The sequence below is a fragment of the Ascaphus truei genome, chromosome 6 (assembly GCF_040206685.1).
Source record: "Ascaphus truei isolate aAscTru1 chromosome 6, aAscTru1.hap1, whole genome shotgun sequence".
Classification (NCBI taxonomy): domain Eukaryota; kingdom Metazoa; phylum Chordata; class Amphibia; order Anura; family Ascaphidae; genus Ascaphus; species Ascaphus truei.
In genome coordinates, this window is record NC_134488.1 from 125,807,506 (window position 1) to 125,832,580 (window position 25,075).

Below are 25,075 nucleotides of genomic sequence, written 5' to 3' on the forward strand. Positions count from 1 at the left end.
GTTGAGACAACCACCGGGATGTACACAATAATCACCCTGACAGCATAATAAAGAGGAACTATGTCCATGACAGCAGGATTTGAATAAGGCACATTGGCACTTTACCTGCTCCTTCAGGGGGCACTCTCAGGATCAGTAGCGTGCAGTCCATCCATAGGAAAATTCAAGAGGGTAGTTGGTGTGGATAGAGCACAGCTTCCAGACTCCCTGCAATGTGAAGCAGGGAAGACAAAACCAGGCCACTCCGCAGTAGTTTCAAATTTGTATTAGCCAACTAACACATACAGGGAAAAAGGGGACAAATAGAACGCACCTACGCGTTTCGTACCTCTGTACGAAACGCGTAGGTGCGTTCTATTTGTCCCCTTTTTCCCTGTATGTGTTAGTTGGCTAATACAAATTTGAAACTACTGCGGAGTGGCCTGGTTTTGTCTTCCCTGCTTCACATTGCAGGGAGTCTGGAAGCTGTGCTCTATCCACACCAACTACCCTCTGTGAGTGGTTTCACTGGCTTTGCATCTAATCCCATTCTGTGCATAAAAGCTGTGTGAACAGCAGAGCATTTGCTTTTAAGGGTTCCATGTAAAAATGGATTCCATGCAAAAGGTGACACATTGTGTGCTCATTTGCATGTAATTTCCCAGAATCCCTTGCTGCAGTGAAAGCACACCAGGTTATAATGGTGAAAGGCAGGGTTGCAGACCTGTCTAAAACATGTGAATGTTCTCACAAGTGATATTCTTTATTGGGTATACAGTATGCTATACAGCAAAGGTTTTTTGTCGCCTTTTTTATTCACCATAACTTTAAATGTGTGTGGTTTATTCATAGCGCATCTATCTAATTATCTATCACTTTTCCTTTCTTAGATATATTTATTTGCCTTTCTCTCTTTCCTTCTACTCTCACTCAACTTTTCTTCTAGCTCTTTAAACCGATCTTTCTAAAAAGTTGTCGAATTTTATTGCTGTTACCATGACACTGGTTGCCCCTAAACATCGTGTTGGCTCTGGAAATTTTCCTGGAACCCAGCTGATCCTGGGTATTACACATATGATACAGTATGTCATTTTTCTTTTAAAATCCCCACATGTTCAATAGGTTAAATATTTTGTGTTGTATACCCGGAAAGAGGAGGAGGGGAGAATGTTCTTTTAATACAATAACATACTTTATCAGGTTTTTTTTCTTACTTTTTTTTTAGTTTTTTTTATATTTATTTTCAATTAAATAGAAAAACTGTAGTATTTTATTATTGGGGTTAAACACATAAAATAAAGAGAGAATGTTGTCATGAGAAGGAGAGAAATGAAAAGAAAATAAGTAAAAAAATTACATACTGAATACAATTTAAATTACTAGGTATTTCAAGGCATTCTTTTGAACTTGATTAACTGTCTTCCAATTAATTTTTATCTTTGATTAGATATCTGCTCTAGGAAAGCCAATGTGAATAAAACATGTAAACCGACTTTTACAGTTGTAACACCTTTCCCCCCCCCCCACCCCTATCGCAGATGGGGACAATGTGGGGAAATCTACACTTGTGTTACCTGGTGTGGTGTATTACCTGATAGGCTCACAGAAGGCCTGCACCTCCGCCACTGGGAGCCTGGGGTTACCTGATCCGTCATCGAACACAGCGCCTCCACCTGTAAGGGTTCCCACCTTAGTGGGATGGTCCTCTTACAGGAACCTCAATAATAAAACATGCACACAGTGTATGCTAATAACTGTTTACTATTGTAACTACTGATAATAACTTCGGTACCTGTACCACACAGAATAATGCATATACACACACATGGACGTGCACCGGGTGCACCCATCAACATATGTATTCCCCAGAGTACCTTATGTCCAAACCCACCCACGTGTGTTGGAGATAGCGCTATCCCTGGACGTGTTGGTGCACTATTTATAGTTAAGTTTTGACTGCTGTCATTGATACTTACAAGTCTATATTTGCCTACCCACTCTCACTGGTATCTCCAGGGTTAAAGGATTTATTGTTTATTGAACTGGATGGAATTATTCTGGGTTTGAGCACCCTAACTTTCTTACCACTATTTATAGATACCTGCCCGGGGCTCCAGTCCGCGGGTACCGCTATACAACAGAATTGGATCCGCCTGATCCGACGTGATGTCCTCATATGCGTGGGGTGAATTCCAGCGTGGATAATATCACCACAGCTCCGCACCGTCTGTACTTTGACGGGGATCCGTCTGCAACCGGCCGGCCGCAGTCACTGCATGGCGTGGCCTCCGAGAAGATAGTCTCTATGTAACTGAGGGGTCTGAGCCCAGACCCAGCAATCAGGCTGTGCGACACTGGGTGTCTCCTTACTTAACCAAATAGCTAAAGGGGCAGATCTCCTTACGTAGGGCCTGTCCCTGAAGCAACCACAAACTGGGAGAATGGTGACTTATCTGGGGCCTCTGGAGGGTAACTAGGCATAGTGCTAGGGGCTACTGCTCCCTGCACACACACCCTAACTCACCCAGCTCCCAGCTCCAACTGACACTCTTTTTAAAAACTGTCTAAACTGTCATCTCTCACAGCTTCACTAGTTGCCTAGCAACATGTAACTGCAGCCTCTCTTAACTGCCCCTATTCAAAACTGCCAGCACAGGCTCCCTTTCACTGAAAAGGCCTTAATTGCAAATGCAGCCGCCCTATTGACTAAGCCACAGCATGTGACAATCCCCTGAGGGATACCAGGGCTATACAGTCTATAGTGCAGATCCACAGTGTCAGGAGAAACAACGTGACCTTAAAGCTGCAGTTCAGTCAATATCCTGCATGTGTTTTTTTTTTTTTAATAAATCAGTTCTGTAGTAAGAAAAATACTTTTAGCATTTTCTGTTTTAAAAAAAACAACTTTGAAAGACCAATTTTCTTGTATTCTATTTTAACAGCCATTTGCTAAGGCACTGCCCCTTCATGTCCTGTCACAAGCCCTGTCACATCCCTTTGTCAGCACTGCCCTCCCTCTTGTACATGTCAGTGCAGGAGTGTTCATGAATATTCATGAGCTTCCACTGACAGACAAGCAGAATATAAACAGATCCCTTCACTAATTATGTCACCAAATTTCGCCGTTCAATACATGGAGAACGAATTGACCTGCAGCTATACAGTTCTTTAGGTAATTAGAGATTGCACACATGAACTATTGAAGTAAAAAAATAAATAAAAATAAAAAAATAAAAAAAGACTGAACTGCAGCTTTAATAGGAAACGTCACCTTATTTTCACTGAGTTTAATGAGTACCCACAAAGCTATTTATATGCAAATACAATGCTCATCTCATTAGAAGAGCGTTAATAGCATGTTAAATTAACACATCCTTGCCTTATCTTAAGATGACTCACATTACACCTCTTACCTAAACATGGCGTTAGATCTATCCAGACTCTGAAATATGGGGGAGCCAAGTCTTTTATTATTTCCCTTTCTTCTCTCTCTTTTGGTGTTAGGCCCAACAGAATTAGAACCTATGCGATTCAGGGCAGCAGCTCTAGCAGTGTGTGCTAACCGGGCCGCACCACTCGCACAGCATACATTTGAGCACTACTGCTCACACCTGTACCTAATCAACTATTGGCATATCCCACATGTATCTCAGGTGAGCTCCTGTTTGGGCACAAGGAACATTGAACTGGCAATGGCAACGAGGAAGTGGAAGTGATCTGCTTTTAAAGGAAGTTGTGTGGGGACAACAGGTGTGAGCAGTTCAAAAGTGTGCTGTGTCAGTAATGCTCAGCAACTGGTTTATCTCCACTGCTGGTGCTACTGCCTAGAATAGCAACGGTGGTGGTCTCTAATCCTGTTGCGCCTGACAACAATACCCCAATCCTTAGTTACAAGGCACTTAGACTTTTCAACTCAAAATAGTTGGTATGGAAATTCTATTAGGAAATGTGTGATGCAAATCATTTAAATATACTTTGCATATCTCCCATGTACCGTAGGTGTGCCCCTCCCTATGTAATTTGGGGATATATATATATATATATATATATATATATATATATATATATATATATATATAAATTTAAACTATAATAAAGTAGATCTCTCGTCTCTCCTTTTGAGATTTATGTCCTGCTGAAAGGAACTCAGCGGATTCTAATTTTGGCAAACATTTTCCCCATCTCTACTCAGCAGAACCCCGGAGTAGCTGCCCTGTTAAAAAAAAAATGTTTTAAACTAACGAGCAGCCAGGATTGCTGCTTTATGAGAGTAAGAATAAAGCGGCCTACCTGAAATGTATGAATTATGTTCAAAGGAATTTCTTAGATTTGAAAGAGCTAAGACTTCCTGTTTTTGTAACTGTTTCAACATTACAAAGCCCCCCCCCCCCCCCCCCCACCTTGCATTTACATTCAATTCCCCCTTTGTGGTCTAACCTTTACTGGTTTAACATTAACAGAAGATCACTAGCGCAAATAAATCAAGGTGTATGTAAAAATAGAGACATATAGTGCAATAACGCATCATATAAAGATGAAATTATTACAGAAATAGGTAACTCACTCACATGTTCCGTAAGTGATATTAGCAGTGTGGCTGTTTGGAGTAACCAACTCGTGTGTGTATGTTCAAACACTCTCGTGACGAGGTCCGTCAGAGCCAGATGAGTAGGTGGGGGATTATCACATATGAAAACAGAGGGAACACAGAATAGTGCAGGTTGCTTTATAATTGGGAGAAGGAGTAGCTCAGTGAGTAAAGACTGACCTGCACTCAGTTTGGAGCAGGGAAGCTTGGTTCAATTCTCACTGTTAGCTCCTTGTGACCTTGGCCAAGTCACTTTATCTCCCTGTGCCTCAGGCATCAAAAACATAGATTGTAAGCTCCACAGGGCAGGGACTATTTCTGCAAAATGTCTCTGTAAAGCGCTACATAAAACTAGCAGCGCTATACAAGAACATGTTATTATTATTATTATAATTGAATCAGTAAAAATGAATATACTCACAAGTAAACAGTGTGTACAGGCGTTTGCTGGTTTAAAGCTGCCATACCAGCAGCTCGCTTTGTTTCTTTTAACAGGGTTTGAATGAAGGTTTGTTTTGTAGCTGAACCATGTTACCTTCAGCTCCAGGGACCCATCCCAGACCTCCCTGAATCACAAGATACCTAACAGTAAATTTACCAGTATTTCTGTCCCTCCAGCGGAAACAAATGGCGGGTATCAAGAGCCAATAAGAGGATGAAAGGTCCTCTGTCGTAGCGTCTTATTCAATGGTTATTTAAACCCCCTGGGGAAACCAGGAAGTAATGTTCAGCAGGATTGCTGCATTAAAAACTGATTTATTTGGTGTGTCATTCTGCACTCGGCTAAAGTGATGGCCTTGGAGCTACTTTATTGAACAGGATAATACATAGTCATGCATATGTAACGGTCATATCACCCCACCCAATCGTATATACCGCGTGAGTGCAGGAAACATGCAATGTTACCAAGGGTGTGCGTGGTGCAATACCTGTTGGCTCACAGGAGGGCTGAGCTTCCGCCACGGGGAACCTGGGGTATAACCCAACACGATGGGTATTCACTTACACGATGCAGCGCCTCCACCTGCGATGGCTCCCACCAGAGGGGGAGTGGTTCCTCGCAGGACAATCAGTAATAATAACTTACACAGTGGGGTATAATAACTAATGGCTTTACTAACTCACATATCACACATTACACAACATCATAACCTTATGCTATAACCGTATCACCTTCTGCCCAATGTCTGGTGTTCCCACCCAGTGTCCGGTAATCCCCAATGTCCCGTACTCCTACGGAGATCGTGGGTGACTGCGCAGTCACTAAATTGTCTGTTAGGCCTGTTGGTGCACTTATGTGGAAATACCTTCCGAGCACTCCGATGCTATGGCCTGCGACACTCTTCTCAAAGGGTCAGACGTGCGATGCCTCCGTCTGATCCTTTCCAGGTGATATTCTCCGTGGACCCCAACGTGGGTCCGAACTCCGTCACTGGAACCACAGCATCCGCTGAGTCCCTCTCTAACGATACAGCAACGTGACACACCCTGCACTATAGGCCGTCCCTATAACACAGCATCCTTAAGTGGCTTAAGGGTCAACTCCTAGGGCATTCGTGGTTGCCTATCCTATATAGGTAGGTCTTGTACCCACCCTACTCATAATACGGGCCCTGGGCCATGGCTCCCCGGATTGGCTACCGCTATGAACCCCCCCCAGTTGCCTCGTACTACGCGCAACGCCGCCCTGGGCTATGGCTCCCCAGATTGGTTACCGCTATGAACCCCCCCAGTTGCCTCGTCACTCGCAACACGGACCCTGGGCTATGGCTCCCCGAACTGGTTACCGCTATGAACCCCCCAGCTGTCTCATGCCACTAATTCACCTAAACGCCTGCCGCAACGCTCTGCAGACTAACACTCAGCCCCCCTTGTCCCTTACTATTCCTCAGCTCTACTACCATGAGTGACAGGGTCCCTCTCTGAGACTATCCCTGGCAACACTCACTAACCTGGGGGATAAGGGCTAACTTGGACCTTAGGGCCGCTGGCCTAGTGCAGGGAGTCCCTGACTCCTGCACCCTACCTCCTTCCTTGGGCTCCTGACTCTGACTGAACTAACGTGCTCCAAGCCCGCCAAATGTATCCACTTGCTCCAGGACAATCCTTCAGCCCTATTGGCTCCTATGAGGCACCTGGTGCCTCCCTCACTAAGCACTATGGGAATTGTAGTCCCTGGGCGCCTGTAATAACATTGGGGCCGCATGCGTGCCTTTCCTACACCTGCACTAACCCCTAATGGGCGCCGCAACCTCTCCCTGTCTATCCCTACTCTCGCGCGACCCTCTAAAGGCTGGCTGTATTCCCTACCTACTTCTGCGCATGCGCGACTCTCCTGGCCTGTTCCTGCCCTCGCGCGACTCTGCCCTGAATCTGGGGCTCTAACTGCGCATGCGCGACTAAGGGGCAATGGCGGTGCCCTGCCCGCCCGGCTCCGGGAGCGCCGGGAGCCCTACGACGCGCGTGCGGCCTTAGCAACCGGCCGCATGCGTCCCCAGCAACCCCCGAGCCGGGACCTGACTGCTCTCACCGGTTCGATCGCTGCGCGGGGCCGCCATTGGCCTCGGCGGCGCCCGCGATCGAACACCAGGTGAGGGGGGTGCTGCTCAGCAGGGGAGACCTGGCTACATCCTCCCCCTGGTGAAAAACCCAACACCCTCGCTTGGGGAACGACATAACATGGCACAATTTTACACACTGAAAAATGGCATGGCATACCCCGTACACTTAACAGATCGGCTGCAACATCCTCAAAACATGGCACATTTTCACACAATGAAAAATTACATGTCATATCACACCCACTATTACCCAAGGCCAGCTGAGTATCAGCTGCTTGCTGAGACCATTTGTGGGGTGCCCCTAACTGATCAGATGGGGGTACCTCACTTTTGCGTCCGTGAGCCTCCCCGGAGTGAATCTCGCGGAAAGCACACCCTGGAGTAACAGTCACTGGTTCAGTGCTACTTCCTCCCCCTGGTGGAAGGAATAGCACATTGTCCTTCAAACCGGCCTTTACCTGGTCGTCCATGGCCTGGAAGCAGCAGGCCAGGCGGCCAGGACCTTTCCCTCGGTACACTACTTGATGAATGGGCCGCTTCTTCTTAGGCGCAAAGGGGGCAACTTCTACTAGATCCTTTTCCACACAGACCTTGTCCCTACGTACGTGCGCAGCTTCCCTTGAGAAGCAAGAATCGGACACTGTCTCTTTACTCAAAGTCTCTGCTTCACCTGGCAGGGGGTAAAGGGTTAATACCTTACCACTGCGGTGATTCACGGTGGCCAACAGGTCCTCGGGGACGCTGTCAGTTCCCACCTCGGCTGTCTCGGGACCTGCCCCCTGTACTTCTAGGGCAGTCCACTTGCTGTCTTTAAACTCGGGAGCGTTGGATCCCAGTCCTGGGACCATTTGGGTGGGAGCGCACGGGCTCTCACTCAGATCAGGAACCGTAACTCTGGCCTGTTGCACGGCCACCTCCATCGGAGCCTGTGGGGAGCAACGGGGTTCCTTACCACTCTGCTGGCTTGCGATGGGTTTCTCTTCTTCTGGAACGATAGGCAGTGGGTACTGGTCCACTCGCACTGCGGGACAGCTATCTTCTAGGGGGGACACCTCCGCCAGGACGCGATGTCGAGTGGAGCCATTCGCCCTGGTGTCCAGACTTAAGGAGCTATCGCGCTCCGCGGTCACCTGGAGGCTCACACCCAACACCCCTGGGGCAGTCAACTCACCCTTGTTGTCGTCAACAGGTACTGATCCCACGCCTGGGACCGATGGTACCTCTGTAGGCCGGACTGGCCGTGGTAGGGCACACGGGCCCATATCAGGATTCACTGTCACTGAGATAGCTGGCTTGATGACTCCACTAGGGTGGTCCGCCGGCCGGCCATCACCACGAGTGGTTGGTCGATGAAATCACTAAAAGAAGATGGGGGTACAGACACCTTACCCTGTGATTCCTCTGTCTCCTCTGTATAATCGCTGGGGTGGTTCGCCGGTAGGCGCATCGCCACCGATGGAACTGCAACCTCTTCACTGGAAACTTCTGCATGCTGGGGCACAATAGACTTCAGTAACCGCACACCGCAACATTCACAGTAGGGCCACCATGTCAATGTCTCTCTAGAACAGCCGCACGTGGGGCTAAAACACTGTATGCCCATTTCTCCTTCCACCTCGACGGTCCTGAAGTCGAGGGGTCCCTGAGCCACGTTGGCTCCCTGAGCGTGGGCTTCTTGCAGGCAGGAGCATATGAAGAGAAGAGAATCTACTCCGGGCGCGCGCCAGGCCACATACACACTAGGGTGTATCCCTTGACAGTCTATCTCGGTTTCCTGCTCAGAAAGAAAATATTCCATGCCTACGACAATGCCTTCCTCCTCCTCCTGGTGAACAGAAGGGTCTAATGGCTGTTCACTGTGCTCATTCCCCCTGGTGGAATAAAGGAGGGGTGTGCTCTATCACTGAGTGGCTCTGGCTCTGCACTGAGTCACTCACATTACGGGGGCGGGGCTCTGGTTTTCCCGCCAGTCCCGGATGGTTTTCTGCAAAATCATTCTGCGCCTTGGGAGCGGTATCACGTGCACGCATCTCACTTGGAGGAAGTTGCCATGGCGCGGGGTCAGCGTATACTAAAGGGTAACCCTCAGGGGGACACCCGGGCATAAATAACGTGGACGGTGACTCGGACGGGCATATATCCCTCGATGATGACACGACAAAAAGCCGCGATCTCCACGGGGACGTGGAAGCTAGCTCTAAGTCTTTAAGAAGAGCGTGCTGCCATCCGGGGATTTTACGCATATGCTCATAGATCTCATCTTCAGATATATTGGCGGGAACGCCTTCTAAAGCCACCACACGGCGGGGACTAAGATTATTTATCCTCAAGGCCCAGGCGAGGACCTCGTGTCCGGACTTGACAACCATGGTGTACAAAAAAATAGGACTTGGACAATTTGAAAAAAAATGGAACAGGGCACCCCAGGTCTATCTCAGCAGCGCCTCCAAATGTAACGGTCATATCACCCCACCCAATCGTATATACCGCGTGAGTGCAGGAAACATGCAATATTACCAAGGGTGTGCGTGGTGCAATACCTGTTGGCTCACAGGAGGGCTGAGCTTCCGTCACGGGGAACCTGGGGTATAACCCAACACGATGGGTATTCACTTACACGATGCAGCGCCTCCACCTGCGATGGCTCCCACCAGAGGGGGAGTGGTTCCTCGCAGGACAATCAGTAATAATAACTTACACAGTGGGGTATAATAACTAATGGCTTTACTAACTCACATATCACACATTACACAACATCATAACCTTATGCTATAACCGTATCACCTTCTGCCCAATGTCTGGTGTTCCCACCCAGTGTCCGGTAATCCCCAATGTCCCGTACTCCTACGGAGATCGTGGGTGACTGCGCAGTCACTAAATTATCTGTTAGGCCTGTTGGTGCACTTATGTGGAAATACCTTCCGAGCACTCCGATGCTCTGGCCTGCGACACTCTTCTCAAAGGGTCAGACATGCGATGCCTCCGTCTGATCCTTTCCAGGTGATATTCTCCGTGGACCCCAACGTGGGTCCGAACTCCGTCACTGGAACCACAGCATCCGCTGAGTCCCTCTCTAACGATACAGCAACGTGACACACCCTGCACTATAGGCCGTCCCTATAACACAGCATCCTTAAGTGGTTTAAGGGTCAACTCCTAGGGCATTCGTGGTTGCCTATCCTATATAGGTAGGTCTTGTACCCACCCTACTCATAATACGGGCCCTGGGCCATGGCTCCCCGGATTGGCTACCGCTATGAACCCCCCCAGTTGCCTCGTACTACGCGCAACGCCGCCCTGGGCTATGGCTCCCCGGATTGGTTACCGCTATGAACCCCCCCAGTTGCCTCGTCACTCGCAACACGGACCCTGGGCTATGGCTCCCCGGACTGGTTACCGCTATGAACCCCCCAGCTGTCTCGTGCCACTAATTCACCTAAACGCCTGCCGCAACGCTCTGCAGACTAACACTCAGCCCCCCTTATCCCTTACTATTCCTCAGCTCTACTACCATGAGTGACAGGGTCCCTCTCTGAGACTATCCCTGGCAACACTCACTAACCTGGGGGATAAGGGCTAACTTGGACCTTAGGGCCGCTGGCCTAGTGCAGGGAGTCCCTGACTCCTGCACCCTACCTCCTTCCTTGGGCTCCTGACTCTGACTGAACTAACGTGCTCCAAGCCCGCCAAATGTATCCACTTGCTCCAGGACAATCCTTCAGCCCTATTGGCTCCTATGAGGCACCTGGTGCCTCCCTCGCTAAGCACTATGGGAATTGTAGTCCCTGGGCGCCTGTAATAACATTGGGGCTGCATGCGTGCCTTTCCTACACCTGCACTAACCCCTAATGGGCGCCGCAACCTCTCCCTGTCTATCCCTACTCTCGCGTGACCCTCTAAAGGCTGGCTGTATTCCCTACCTACTAACTGCGCATGCGCGACTAAGGGGCAATGGCGGCGCCCTGCCCGCCCGGCTCCGGGAGCGCCGGGAGCCCTGCGACGCGCGTGCGGCCTTAGCAACCGGCCGCACGCATCCCCAGCAACCCCCGAGCCGGGACCTGACTGCTCTCACCGGTTCGATCGCCGCGCGGGGCCGCCATTGGCCTCTGCGGCGCCCGCGATCAAACACCAGGTGAGGGGGGTGCTGCTCAGCAGGGGAGACCTGGCTACACATATTTTTAAGAGAACTCTACATTTGTGAAGCAAGTACAACAATAACCTTTTATTAACTCAATTTATACCTATCAATTAATTAAACTGTGACCCACCCTGATCTCCATTGTGCGTTTTTTCCTCTGGCAGAGAAGATGTGAGAAGAGATTCTACTGGCTAAACGGTAGTCACAAATCTGCAAAACGAATTTGCTTAGTAGAGTACAATGTACAGTACAACACCATTCTAACCTCAATATGCCTACTTTGCACTACAATGTAATTCCAACACACATCACTGCATGAGCAAGATTAGCTTTGAGTCCACATGCAAAGTAAAGTTTTCCTGTCATTCCCTCAAATACATTCTGGACAAGCTACCTACCTATCTCAACAAGCTCCTCACCTGTACCACCCAACTCTCAAATTGTCTTTGATGTAGCCATGCCACCTATGGCTAATAACCTGTCCTACTCCTGGCAGTAAGCCCCGGTACAAGCAGGCCTGCCAGCAGTCAATATGGGGTTTCCCCACTCACTGGTGCTGCACTTGAGTGAAAGGGGGAGGTGGTGACATCAGGCCTGAGCATGTCCAATCATGGGACATACCTTATGCCCTCTTCTTGGCTGTATTTAAAGGCGGTGCCACCCCACATTTAGCAGTGCCTCTACCCCCTTGAGAGAGACAGGTCACACAGCCAAAAGCCTGACTATTGGGCATTCTCTGGTCCTCTTCCCTCCGGAGGAGAGTGAGTGTGGACCATACATACTGCTGGAGGGGCAGGGAAGAACTGGGACTGCTGCGGATGCCCTTGGCCTGTAGTGAAGGTCCAGGGACCATCCTTCAGTGGGTAGCTGAGAGTGGGACTGCATTGGGCAGATGATTGCCATATACTGCTGTTGGTGTACAGATAATAAACCGTTCCTGTTATTATACCTCCGGCCTGGTGTATTGTATTGTATTGTATGTCTTTATTTATATAGCGCCATTAGTGTACATAGCGCTTCACAGTAGTAATACATGTGGTAATCAAATAAATAACAGATAATATAAATAACAGATCATGGGAATAAGTGCTTTAGACATAAAAGTAACATTTCGGAAGAGGAGTCCCTGCCCCGAGGAGCTTACAGTCTAATTGGTAGGTAGGTAGAACGTACAGAGACAGTAGGAGGGAGTTCTGGTAAGTGCGTCTGCAGGGGGCCAAGCTTTATGTATCGTGTTCAGAATATCCACAGTGCTATTCATATGCTTCTTTAAGCAAGTGTGTCTTAAGGTGGGTCTTAAAGGTGGATAGAGAGTGCTAGTCGGGTACTGAGGGGAAGGGCATTCCAGAGGTGTGGGGCAGTCAGTGAAAAAGGTTTAAGGCGGGAGAGGGCTTTAGATACAAAGGGGGTAGAAAGAAGACATCCTTGAGAAGAACGCAAGAGTCTGGATGGTGCATACCGAGAAATTAGGGATGAGATGTAAGGAGGGGCAGAAGAATGTAAAGCTTTAAAAGTGAGGAGAAGAATGGAGTGTGAGATGCGGGATTTGATCGGAAGCCAGGAGAGGGATTTCATGAGGGGAGATGCTGAGACAGATCTAGGAAAGAGTAGAGTGATTCTGGCAGCAGCATTTAGGATAGATTGTAGGGGAGACAGGTGAGAGGCAGGAAGGCCAGACAGCAGGAGGTTACAGTAATCAAGACGGGAGAGAATGAGGGCCTGAATCAGAGTTTTAGCAGTCGAACAACAGAGGAAAGGGCGTATCTTAGTTATATTGCGGAGGAAAAAGTGACAAGTTTTAGAAATGTTTTGAATGTGAGGGGCAAATGTGAGAGAGGAGTCGAGTGTGACCCCTAGGCAGCGTGCTGGGTGAATGATTGTAGTTCCAACAGTAATGTGGAAGGAGGTAGTAGGGCCAGGTTTGGGAGGAAGTATGAGGAGCTCTGTTTTAGCCATGTTGAGTTTAAGGCGGCGGAGGGCCATCCAGGATGATATAGCAGAGAGACATTCAGAAACTTTGGTTTGTACAGCAGGTGTAAGGTCAGGTGTTGAAAAGTATATTTGTGTGTCGTCGGCATAGAGGTGATAATTAAACCCAAAAGATGTTATTAGGTCACCTAGAGAGAGTGTGTACAGAGAAAAGAGAAGAGGTCCCAGGACAGAGCCCTGGGGTACCCCCACAGAGAGATCAATAGAGGAGGAGGAGGTGTTAGCAGAAGAGACACTAAAAGTACGATGGGAGAGGTAGGATGAGATCCAGGATAGAGCTTTGTTCCGAATACCTAGAGTATGGAGAATGTGGAGGAGAAGAGGGTGGTCCACTGTGTCAAATGCTGCAGAGAGGTAGAGTAATATGAGCAGAGTGTAATGACCTCTGTCTTTGGCAGCATGGAGGTCGTCAGTTATTTTAGTGAGGGCTGTTTTGGTGGAGTGAGCAGTGCGGAAGCCAGATTGTAGAGGGTCTAGGAGAGAATAGGTGTTGAGAAAATGGAGCAAGCGAGAGTATACAAGACGTTCAAGGAGTTTAGAGGCAAAAGGCAGGAGGGAGACAGGTCGATAGTTAGAAAGACAGGTAGGGTCAAGCTTGCTGTTTTTGAGTAATGGTATGACTGTTGCATGTTTGAAGGAGGATGTAAAGGTTCCAGAGCAGAGGGAGGAGTTAAAAATGTGTGTAAGCGTAGGGATTATAGTAGGAGCTAGAGGTTTTAGGAGATGGGAAGGAATGGGGTCAAGAGGGCAAGTGGTAGAGGGAGAAGAGGCGATCAACAGCGACACATCCTCCTCTGAGACAGTGGAAAAAGAGTCAAGGAAGGCAGGAGGAGAGTTAGGAAGAGGTGTAGGATGGGGGGAAGAAACAGAGGGGATGTTCTGCCGTATGGATTCTATCTTTTCCTTAAAATAGTCAGCAAAGTCCTGAGCGGAGATGGAGGAAGGAGAGGCAGCTGAGGGTGGTTTGAGTAGAGTATCAAAGACAGAGAACAGTCGGCGTGGGTTAGACTTGTGCATGTTGATTAGTGCAGAAAAGTAGGCTTGTTTAGCTTGCGAGAGGGCAGAGTTGAAACAGGATAGCATAAATTTGTAGTGAAGGAAGTCTGCGAGAGTGTGAGACTTCCTCCAGAGGCGTTCAGAGGAACGAGTGGAGGAACGCAGCATGCGTGTGTGGGAATTTAGCCAGGGTCTAGGGTTAGAAGAGCGAGGGCGGCAGAGAGAAAGCGGGGCATGTAGATCAAGAGACGAGGACAAGACAGAGTTGTACTTTCTGACCAGGTTGTCAGGGTCTGTAGCAGAGCTGAGAGAGGAGAGGGAGGAGCGTAATCTGGACTCAAAGTCAGGTAAGTGAATAGAGCGCAGGTTTCTGCAGAACCGGGGGGTAGATGGAGGTGGAGAAGGGGAGAAGCGAGATAAAGAGAATGAGATGAGATGATGGTCAGAGAGAGGAAAAGGGGAAATGGAGAAATCAGAGAGAGAGAAGTTTTTAGTGAAAACCAGGTCTAAGTAGTGGCCATCCTTGTGGGTGCTGGCTGCAGTCCACTGTTGAAGGCCAAAAGAAGAGGTAAGAGAAAGAAAGCGGGAAGCCCAAGAGAGAGAGGGGTCATCAATGTGGCAATTGAAGTCCCCAAGGAGAAGAACAGGGGAGTCTGAGGAGAGAAAGAAAGAGAGCCAGGATTCAAAGTGAGAGAGAAAGGCAGAAGGGGGATGAGTAGAGGTAGGTGGGCGATAGATGACCGCCACATGAACAGGGAGAGGAGAGAAGATCTGGACAGTGTGAGCCTCAAAGGAGGGAAAAGCAAGAGAGGGGGAAAAAGGAAGGGTTTGGTAATGGCAGAGAGAGGAGAGCAGGAGCCCCACGCCTCCACCTCTGCCATCAGGGCGTGGAGTGTGGGAGAAGGAAAGGCCACCATAGGAGAGGGCAGCTTCCAGAGCAGAGTCAGACTGAGTGAGCCAGGTCTCAGTTATAGCAAAGAGAAGCAGGGAGTGAGAGAGAAAGAAGTCATGTACAGAGAGGAACTTGTTAGAGAGGGAGTGTGTGATCTTACTGGGGGTAGAAGTTATCGGTTCTACCGTGGGAGATTATCTTCTGCTCCCTGCTTCTGTTATCTCTAACCGTTCTGAAATGTCTGTAAATTGAATGTATAACCTCTGTTCGTTTAATGTAACCATGTATTTATCCTCATAACTCTGTGCTCAGGGCATTGAGAGGTAACTCTCAATGTACCGTATTGGCCCAAATATTGAACGGCCTCACACATAATACGAACCTAAAGTTTTTAAGGTGTTCTACATGAAAAATATTAGGTGTTAGACTGCGCATATAATACGAGGACAGTTTTCGGAAAGACATTTTTAGGAAAAAAACACAGGACTATTTTCGGGCGAATACGGTACTACTTCCTGGTAAAAGAGCGAGGGGCCGCCATGACCATTGGACCAGGCTCCCTTCTCACTTTCTTGGCGTCCTCTGGCTGCTCTCCTTCCCGACTGGGTGCAGGTGTAGCAGAGGGCCATGCGGCGTTGGCAGCAGCATCACAACAGGCATTCCCTTCAGGTTCAGGGACCCGCGCTGGTCCAGAAGGCAGCATTACCTAGCGGGGCAGAAGCATTGGGTCTGGTCACAATGTTGAGGGGGATACTGTGAGGCTTGGGGACACAGGCAGCAGCCCCCTTCACAGGCAATCCAGCGACGGTTGCTAGTACAGGATGCACTGATGCAACTATTGGGGGCAGCGGCGGCATGGGGAGCAAGGGGTTCCCCATATATGGTGGTCGGCATTGCTCCAGTGGGTTCTGGGCAGGCCGTGGGGGAAGGGGGAGTCCCTTGGTGGTTGTGGCACCTGCGACTCACTGCTTGGCTCTGGCGGTAATACCAGCCGCTATGGTCAGAAGCGCGGGGGTGGATGTGTCAGTTATAGCGACAGATGTGGTTAGATTGGTGGACAGGGCATTCAAAGATGCATACACATCCTATGCCAGTCTTTTGGGTATCCTTCTGTTGAATGATATAAAAGATTTGGGAAGGGGATTATGTGGAGTTACTATGTTGCTCCCAGGCTACAGGGAACCGCTGGCGAGGTCATCTAAGAAAGGCAAAGCCAAGAAAGAGGACGTGGAGAGATGTTTTTTTCCACATAACTTTTCTAACTGGTCGCAGGCCTTTTCGTTCAGGAAGTTGTTGCCGGAGCATGTCGGGCTTTAGTGCGCAGTAGAATTGTGGGAATAGGGGACGGTCCAATAATGATCTTAGTACGGGCTTCCATTGCTCTGGATACATGGGGTGCTTATGCGGCAGCTAAGCCCGAATATCAGGGTTTAGCAGGGGATCTGGATTTGGATGTGTCAGAGGTGGGGACCGTATTGACGTTCGTTTTAACCTGAAAGGCCAGGGGCTTGCCAGTTGGGTCAAGAGGGCAGAGGTTAATGGGGTGTGACAGGGTGAAATAAGTTATTGATAATTATGCCTGGGAAACATACATCTGATTCCTTCATCCAGCACTCAGAAGGTTAACCCAGTAAGAATACTTGGCAATCATGAAGTAAGCTGAGACAGCTGACAACCAGCTTGATAAGGAGGCTACTGCTTGTAGTAGCTGACTGACAGATTACAGTGCTGTCCTGTGCAAGCTCCTATCCAGAAGAGTTGCCAAACCTCTCTCTAGGAACATAGATTCCTAAAAAAAGAAACAGTTAGGACTTTAATATTGTTCCATAACTATTGTGGTATAACTTTATGGGTTGGGAACTGGACAAAGCAAACTAGCCCGGTAGATAGGGCTTGGAATGTTTAGCAAGACCTCCCTATGGGGAGTAGGTGTTCTTTTTATGAGTTTTGTTTGTCTTTAAAGGGACGGTGTGCCCAAATGTTTATTTGTGTTGTGGAGAAATAAAACCACTCAACATTTGGTTTACCCTGAAAATGCACGTGTGGACTCTTGTCTGACCTCGCCAACAGGCCATCCAGCCACAAGGGGGTATCCTTCTTCTTAAAATTGAGCGTTAAGGAGGATCTTACTAAGACATTCGTAATCATGCAAGTGGTAGCGGATTTGATGAGGGGGGCAGTGTACAAAACAGCAGAAGGCCAGTGATATCATGGATTTTGGAGGATTTGGTTCAAGCTGCATGGCAGGTTTGTTACCCAGTTTTAAGTCCAGGCTCTTAAACATGGCCTTTACCTTGATCTTCTTAGCAGCGATGCGAGTGGGGGAATTAATTTGCGCATCACGACAAGGGGGGAGGCTTGCAGTTTGGGGTTGCAGCGGTTGCAGGCAGCTTGGCCCATGTCTAGCAGTTTGTTGCGGTCCGACAGGGTGCACTTGTCGGACATCAGCTTGGACTTGTTGAATGATGCATTGCAGGAGGGGTTGGGAAGGTCCTTTGCAGGTCTGGCGGTACGGGTTGAGTTTAAAAGGGTTAAATACACCAATTGGTGGCAGAAGTTGGGGGGTTAAGTGCTTGTCCTTGGACAAGACGGGATCTGTGCTGGTAAAGCCAGTGGGGCTGGGAGTGGCGAGTGGGCGGGGATAATTTAAACGTGACTTCCGGGAAACAACTTGTACTAACGGCCGGGTCACGTGGGCCCGGCTTGATGGTCATTGGGTCATCAGTTCAAGGGCTTTTGACCTTTCAGCTGTTGCGTGAGCACTCTGGCATGGATGGGCATTTATCCAATTACTTAATGTCTAAATAAAAAACTGCTGCCTTTGTACTTCCGTCGTTAATTGTTTGGGTAACGAGTAATGTGGGAGGTGAAGGGTCTCTGTCGTTAATTGTTTGGGTATCGAGTAATGTGGAAGGTGAAGGGTCTCTGTCGTTAATTGTTTGGGTAACGAGTAATGTGGAAGGTGGAGGGAACTTCCTTGCAGTCTCCCTGGTCATCTCCCTCCTGTGGACACAAATGGGGGGTATCAAGAGCCAATAAGAAGATGGGAGGTCATCTGCTGTAACTTCCTATTCGATTGTCATTTAAATCCCCTGGAAAAAAAACAGGAAGTAATGTTCAGTGGAATTGAGGCTTTAAAAATACCTATTTATTTTTTTTGTCATTCTGCACTTGGCTAAAGTGATTGCCCTGTGGCAACTTTCTTGATCAGGAAAATACATAGTCATGCATAATTTTAAGAGAACTCTACATTTCTGAAGCAAGTACACCAATAATCTTTTTTTTACCTCAATTTATTACCTGAGATCCGACTCCAAAAGACTGGTCACTGTTTAAAACACTCTAATGTGCCTCTCATAACTGGAAGAACCTACCAGAGACTCTCAAAGCCTTCTCCAGTATAAGTAATTTCAAGACTTCAGCTGTCTCAATTTTTTATCTTGTTGGTAAATGTTACTGTACATACTCCCATAAGCATATTTTATCTCTAACCATCCTAAAACGTCTGTAAATTGAATGTATAACCTCTGTTCATTTAACGTAACCATGTATTGTCACCATAACTGTGCCCAGGACATACTTGAAAACGAGAGGTAATTCTCAATGTATCACTTCCTGGTAAAACATTTAATAAACAAATAAATGCCCTCAATTACCATTGATTATCCTGAATATCCGACAGGTTAATCCTTATATTACTCTTCATCCCCCACTTGATAAGACACGATTCTGCTTTCACAAAACTGCATTGATTGAGAAATATGCCTCCATCATTAGGGGATAGGTTTGACAAGGAACACTATGTACTTTTATCAAGCAATTGAAGTACATTACCGCCCCACTGTTCCTATTACGCGTTTCGGAAACTTCTGAAAGGTGTTATTGAAAAACAGTTACTCGGAGCAGGTTATTTTTTTGTGCGACCTACTTCAGCTTCCTCTCTCTTTAATGCTGAGATACATTTGCACCACCAATAGGTAATTCTGCTACGAGGAGTGCAAGGCAAGTGTATCTTTTTGTAACGCTGAGCTGGTGGATAATATTCACGTCAGTTGCCATGAAATCGGGTGCTGAGAATTAACCAGACCCTGCTAACTGGTGGTCTTCCCATGTGTCGGGCATAGGAATATAGCAAGGCTCATAGTAAGTCTATGACAATGTGCTTCAATTAAATTGCTGTTTCACTGTTGAGGGCACAGTATGTCAGCCAGTTAATCTTGTGGTTTTGTATAATTTTGCGAACGCTTTTAATGTATGGCTATAGGTGAACAATGAGAGATGGCGTGAGAAAGTCTGTAACGGAGCATGAAAGTGACAGACAAACTCGTTACATAATGAGAACTAGATAGTTTTAAATATTAGTGGGAAAGGTTCTGGACATTGATCCTAAAGGAGAGAGATCACTAGGGTGAACGAAGAAGGCGGTGCACTGCCCCAAGAAGGACAAATATGGGCAGGAGAGCAAAGGCAAATCTAAAAAAACGTTATTAGCACATGACTTAAAAACGTGGTGTGACGGGATCTCTGAGACTTCTTACCCCAGTTGTCTCCGCTGTCCCGTTTGCTACCACCGATCGGTGCCGGCCATACACCTATGTGACCTATGATTTATTCAATTCAGCTACTAAGTGGGACTAAGCAAATGCTGCTGATGTTAAATATGTTCCGAGGCGGCTATATATAGGAGGAGGCACTTCACCCCATATTGCTTTTGATGAATATTTGAATTTGTTTTTGCATTGCACTTTACTTAATATCATTTGATCGGCTGGATTACGGTGCTGATGATCTTGTTTGCACCTATTTTTGCTATTTGTTTCCACCCACCATGATCACTAGGGTGAGACAGATTCCAGAAAAACAGGGTAAGGCGGAGAAAGAAATGTTAGGTTTATAGTAAAGTTAAAGAGAGGCTCCTATTCTTGAACAGAATGGACTCTATGTGAGCTGTTCTCTGATTTTAATATAAAGAAATCTACTTTGTACCTTTTCCAAGAGTCTGCCCTACTCGTTCATTATCCACCCTGCGTGAAGAGATGGCCAAACAAAGGAAAAGATGCCTTTAAGTGCCTCTGGTTAAGCACTGACATGTAAGAGTATATGTCCCCAGATTACGAAATAGCTTGTTCTTTTAACGTACGTGTGTCAGGTGGTTATCAGAGAAGCTTTGGAGAGGGGGTGTTTATGTTTATCACTGTTTCATTGTACATTTCCTTGTTTCTATTTTTATCAAATATGAACAGTTCTGTTTTTTTCCCCCCAGAGGTTATATTTTATTGAAGGGAAAGCATTCATATAACAGAGATGCGATCTCTACTACTACGGATCGGGTTTCTGCTGCTGCTGAGTTTTGGTGAGAAGTTCGGAAATACTTGTCTGAAACATGCTCAAAGACTCTGCTTTTCCTCTACTCTTCCTTCTGGTCCCACATGTAACCCTCACGGGGATAGAGTTTAGTCCTTATGGGCTACCTACTAGCAGGGCTGCTTTTCAGGGCAATACATACTGCACCTAAGCAAGAGAGAATAATTATGCCACTATATAAGATCTCACATTGAATATAGAGTATAGTTTTGTGCACCACTCCATAACAAAGACAATATGGAACTAGAAAAAGTGAAGAGCCACCAAATTAATATAGGGGATGGAAAAAATTCTCACCGTGTTGAATAGTCTGTAAGCAGTGGTTCAAGTGTGACCATTTATTTTTAATTTACTAATTTGCAGTTCAAGCAAGGTACAGTATCACTACTCTGTCACTTAACCCCTGCTTATAAGTCAAACAACAAGCCTATAAAACATGGCCCCTTTACATTAGTACTGCCTTGGATAACGGTTTAATTTTGGGGATTGTAGCATTACACATACAGCTTTGTTGCCCTGCAGCAGTTTTAAACTCTTTTATTATGGTGTCATTGTTGGTACTACAGGAGTAAGTTAACTCATATGTATTCTACCCCAGGTGCCGGATTTTGCAATGCTGAAGTAGATCAAGTCCCTCTTGTTTCTGCCATGACTGGGTCCAATGTCACATTAAGTTGCCTTTTTAAGCCTGGCTTGGTGTCATGGAGCAGAGTCACCCCGTACTGGCTGCTCCGGAAGCCTGATGGCACCGTTATCGAGTATATGCACCCTCCTCGGAGCAGATTCACAGGACGAGTACAGATCGGTAACCCAGCAGATCAGAATGACATGTCGATATCCATCTCCAACCTGCAACTCTCCGACACTGATGTATATGAATGTTTCATGTCATTGCTGCTTGGGTTGACCTCTAGCAGTAAGGCTGGACATGGGACCCTGCTCTATGTTCATGGTAAGGAAGTGTACAGTACAGGTACCAATGCAAAGCTTGATCTTTCACTTCTCAAGAAGCAATTGCTACAGACCGTTTACTAATAGGCCTGGTATATAGATACGGTAGATCCCATCAACACAAATGCAGTTAATTCCTGCACTGAAAAGGGGCATTTGCAGTTGGTTTCTGGCAGTAAAAGTGTTAAGAACAGAAATGATTTGCCGAAACCTCCAGCAATTTCACAAATGAAATAACCAAGGTGATTCAGTGGATTCACTACATGTTGTATTTCCATCAAATAACTAGTGATTTGAGCAGATTATTGCAGGATTTGGGTAAGGATTACTACAGTTACAGTATGTCATTTTATTTATTTTTAAATGTAAAATTGCCTTTAGCCTGACAACAATGCATCCACATTTTCCTGATTTGCATTCACTAGTAAAGTGTATGCAAAAGCCCAAACTTGACCTTAGTTTTAGTTCTAACCTAATTTGGCGAAGGCATCATCAAAATAATCTCTTACAGTATGTGCAACAAACTCCAGCAGAAAGCCCACTAGTTCTTTTATTTTTTTTATTTTGCTTCTAGACCTCCATTAATGATGCTTCCTCAGGGCTCATTGCAAAGAATAAAATGACATTTATTATAAAATGTCTTACCAGGAAATAATACATTAAGAGACGTCTCATTTTCAAGTCTGTCCTGGGACATGACTAAATTAAAAATAAAACTGATCAGGAATATGCGCCCCATGGGACAGTCACACTGTTCATCTATGTATGGACTGGGCATTTTTTTTAAATGCTGTTTTTGCTCCAGAAATCACAATGTCCGGAGAAGAACCTTTTCAGATATGATGGTTACCTGGTTATTTCTCTCTTTTTCCAAGGACCCATCCAAGTGGATCACATTGGCACAGAACTTACATGTCAAACTCAAGGGAAGATGGTGGAAAATATCAGCTTAATTTGGGAGACCGGAGATGGGAATCAACACAGTATGGAACGACAGAATCCAGATGGGCCATATTGGTCCAGCAATCTGACTGTCCAGTGTGATGATTACAAAGCCAAAGGGAACTTGACCTTCAATTGCCTGCTGCGACACAATTCTGGATACAACATCATTAATCAGAGTATAGAGGTTCCTTGCAAAGGTGGGTGTCTCTTCTTGTTACAAACCGAACAATCTTCTTTCATTATGGAATGCAACATTTTTTTGCATAGATATTCCCCGAAGGATAAAAAAATATATCTCGCCCTGTTTATGTTTCTCAAAAGGTTTATCTCTTACTGATGTTTGATTTAAAAAAAAAAATCCAGAAAAAAATAACATTCTGGCTCTATAAACTGCATAGAACAGATTAACTAAAGGTTGTAACACTAGTGTACAGGGTCCCATAAAACAAAGAATTGCTCATGCTTATTTCACAGAGCTACTGAGGAGCGGCTCAGTGAGTAAAGACACTGACTCTGATAATAAGGATACTGAGTGTAACGTAAGGGTTCAATTCCCAGTGTCAGCTCCTTGTGACCTTGAGCAAGTCCCTTTATCTCCCTGGTTTGAACCAAAATGCACTCCAGGAACCATAATCATAGATTGTAAGCTCTACGGGACAGGGACTGTAAACATTCCTTTGTGCTCTGAACACCGCACTATACTGTAATTGTGAAGTGTTTCTTCATTAAGCTTAATGTATGGATCCTAATAAAGCACCATGGCACAGATGTTACAGGGTAAAATGGGGTAAAATGTGTTTTATTTGGGAGATTGGGTGGTGACAAACTGTTTGCAAATCAGCACAATTTGCCAATTTCAAATTGAGATGGGTGGGAGCATTACAAAGCCAATGGGAGCTCTGAAGGACTGAACTTGGGAGCTTTGGAAGCCTGGTGCAGAGATATGAAGATTGCTAAGAATCCCGTAGAGATAGGAAGTATTGAATTATGGGCTATATAGTTCACAAGGGCTAACAATTCAGAGTTAATGTGTTGCAAACCCGATTGACAGATAAGCAGTAAGTCCCTTGAGTCCATAAGTGTCAATAAAGGTCACAAGAGTGGTTAATATTTTTACATCCTCCTCCATTAAATAAGGCTTCTGTTAGCCAATAAAAGAATAATTTTCAGTACTTCAAATATGCTTGGGTTTGGCTTTCCAATATATGTATATTTAACTAGAACGTTCTAGAATCTCAAACGTTGACCTCTGTGGGGAAAATGTACACATTAGTTACTTTCTGGTGTGGGAATATTTATAGTACCTTTCTCTCATTCCCACTTCTTTTATGTTCGCTCATTGTTCAGCTCTACTTATGTTTGGCAATGGCTTAATTGTTGGTGAGCCACTGTTCTTGAGATGGAGTGATAAAGAAAAGGAATAAGGGTAAGTTCTGCAGAGCCAGGCAAGAGTCATGTTTACACTGGTTCTTTCTGTATCTTGTCCAGGTATGCCTTCTGAACTCAGACAACCAGTCATTTTCTACACTGCTGTATTGGGGTCCTCATTCCTGATTCTTCTAATAGTATCCCTGCTATGTCTGAGGAAGAGGCAGCCAGGAAGACAGAGGAACAGGCAGAAAGTACTTTTACCGTTCTCTTCTATTTTCTAATGTTCGAGACACAACAACATTTCGACAAGAGGAACTATAAACACAAGAGCTGGCCTGTGGGGATTGATGTATAGCTGTTTAGATTTGGAGCAACACTTAATTGGATTCTTGTACCTGAAATGAGACACCTGATCCTGTTTATCCTGTAGTGGCCTCAGTGAAAGCAGAATTGATACTCTCCACCCATGTTATCAGTCCAGTTTTTTCTTAGCACATTGAATATATACAGAAATGCCCGCATTTTTAAAAATACCGCGGTGGCGGCCGCAGGAGACTAAAGGGGGCCGCCACCGCGGTATTTTTAAAAATGCGGGCAGGCGCGGCGTTTTTTCATCCGGATTCAGCACTGGGGACAGTAAGTCTTGTGACATCCGGTACATAAGAAAAGGTCCAATATAACTCCTTATTATCTACACTGTAGCTAGTAGAGATGTGCCAACATGCCAAGATTCGCTTTGCCCCTGTTTTGCTTGATTTAAAAAAAGTATTAATATTCACATGTTCGCTTGAAGTTTTTAGACAAAAAAGACTCAGCTGGAATTTTTTTTTTTGTGAAATTGACGAATAAATAAATACCTTTTGCCCAATGTTTGTTGATTTTTGTGACAAAACTGATCTGAGAAACTATGTGTTGGATTTTATTTTAGGAGAAGAATATATGCCAATCAATATAAATAAGCGTGCTACATAAACACTTCTGATCCTGAACATCTCCTTCTCCTAAGAGAACATTGAAAGTAAGGAAGATAATACAGGATCTACAGAGCCTCACACTTGGTGAAATATTTATTTATATGTAGTAGTGCGTTAGGTATTATGTCATCAGTCAGCAATAATGTTTTAACATTCTTAGCATTTATTTTTATCTCTGTTCTCTTCAGAGAAGAACATTTCAAAATGTGAAATACTCAATGTCACGTACACCACACCTGTGAACACATGACTTGTGTATGTAAACATTGTTAATACTTCCTGCTATCCTGCTAACTCAGAGATTCCTGCAAAGCCCTCAAAATGAGC

At 46.1% G+C, this 25,075-nt stretch overlaps 2 protein-coding genes across 3 annotated transcripts in view; both read left to right on the top strand.

The window, feature by feature from the left end:
• Nucleotides 1–25,075, top strand: part of LOC142497853 (alpha-tectorin-like) — a 299,739-nt gene that overhangs the window by 35,117 nt on the left and 239,547 nt on the right. The window lies entirely within an intron of this gene.
• Nucleotides 19,067–24,313, top strand: LOC142497850 (cell surface A33 antigen-like). Of its 2 annotated transcripts, XM_075606220.1 has the most exons (6): nt 19,067–19,286; nt 20,140–20,233; nt 20,407–20,496; nt 21,106–21,459; nt 22,334–22,600; nt 23,892–24,313. In XM_075606220.1, exons 3-6 carry the CDS (start codon nt 20,448–20,450, stop codon nt 24,053–24,055), a joined length of 834 nt encoding a protein of 277 aa, XP_075462335.1. In that variant the 5' UTR covers nt 19,067–19,286; nt 20,140–20,233; nt 20,407–20,447; the 3' UTR covers nt 24,056–24,313. The 2 variants fall into 2 exon arrangements, with proteins under 2 accessions (XP_075462335.1, XP_075462336.1); XM_075606221.1 differs by lacking the exon at nt 20,140–20,233.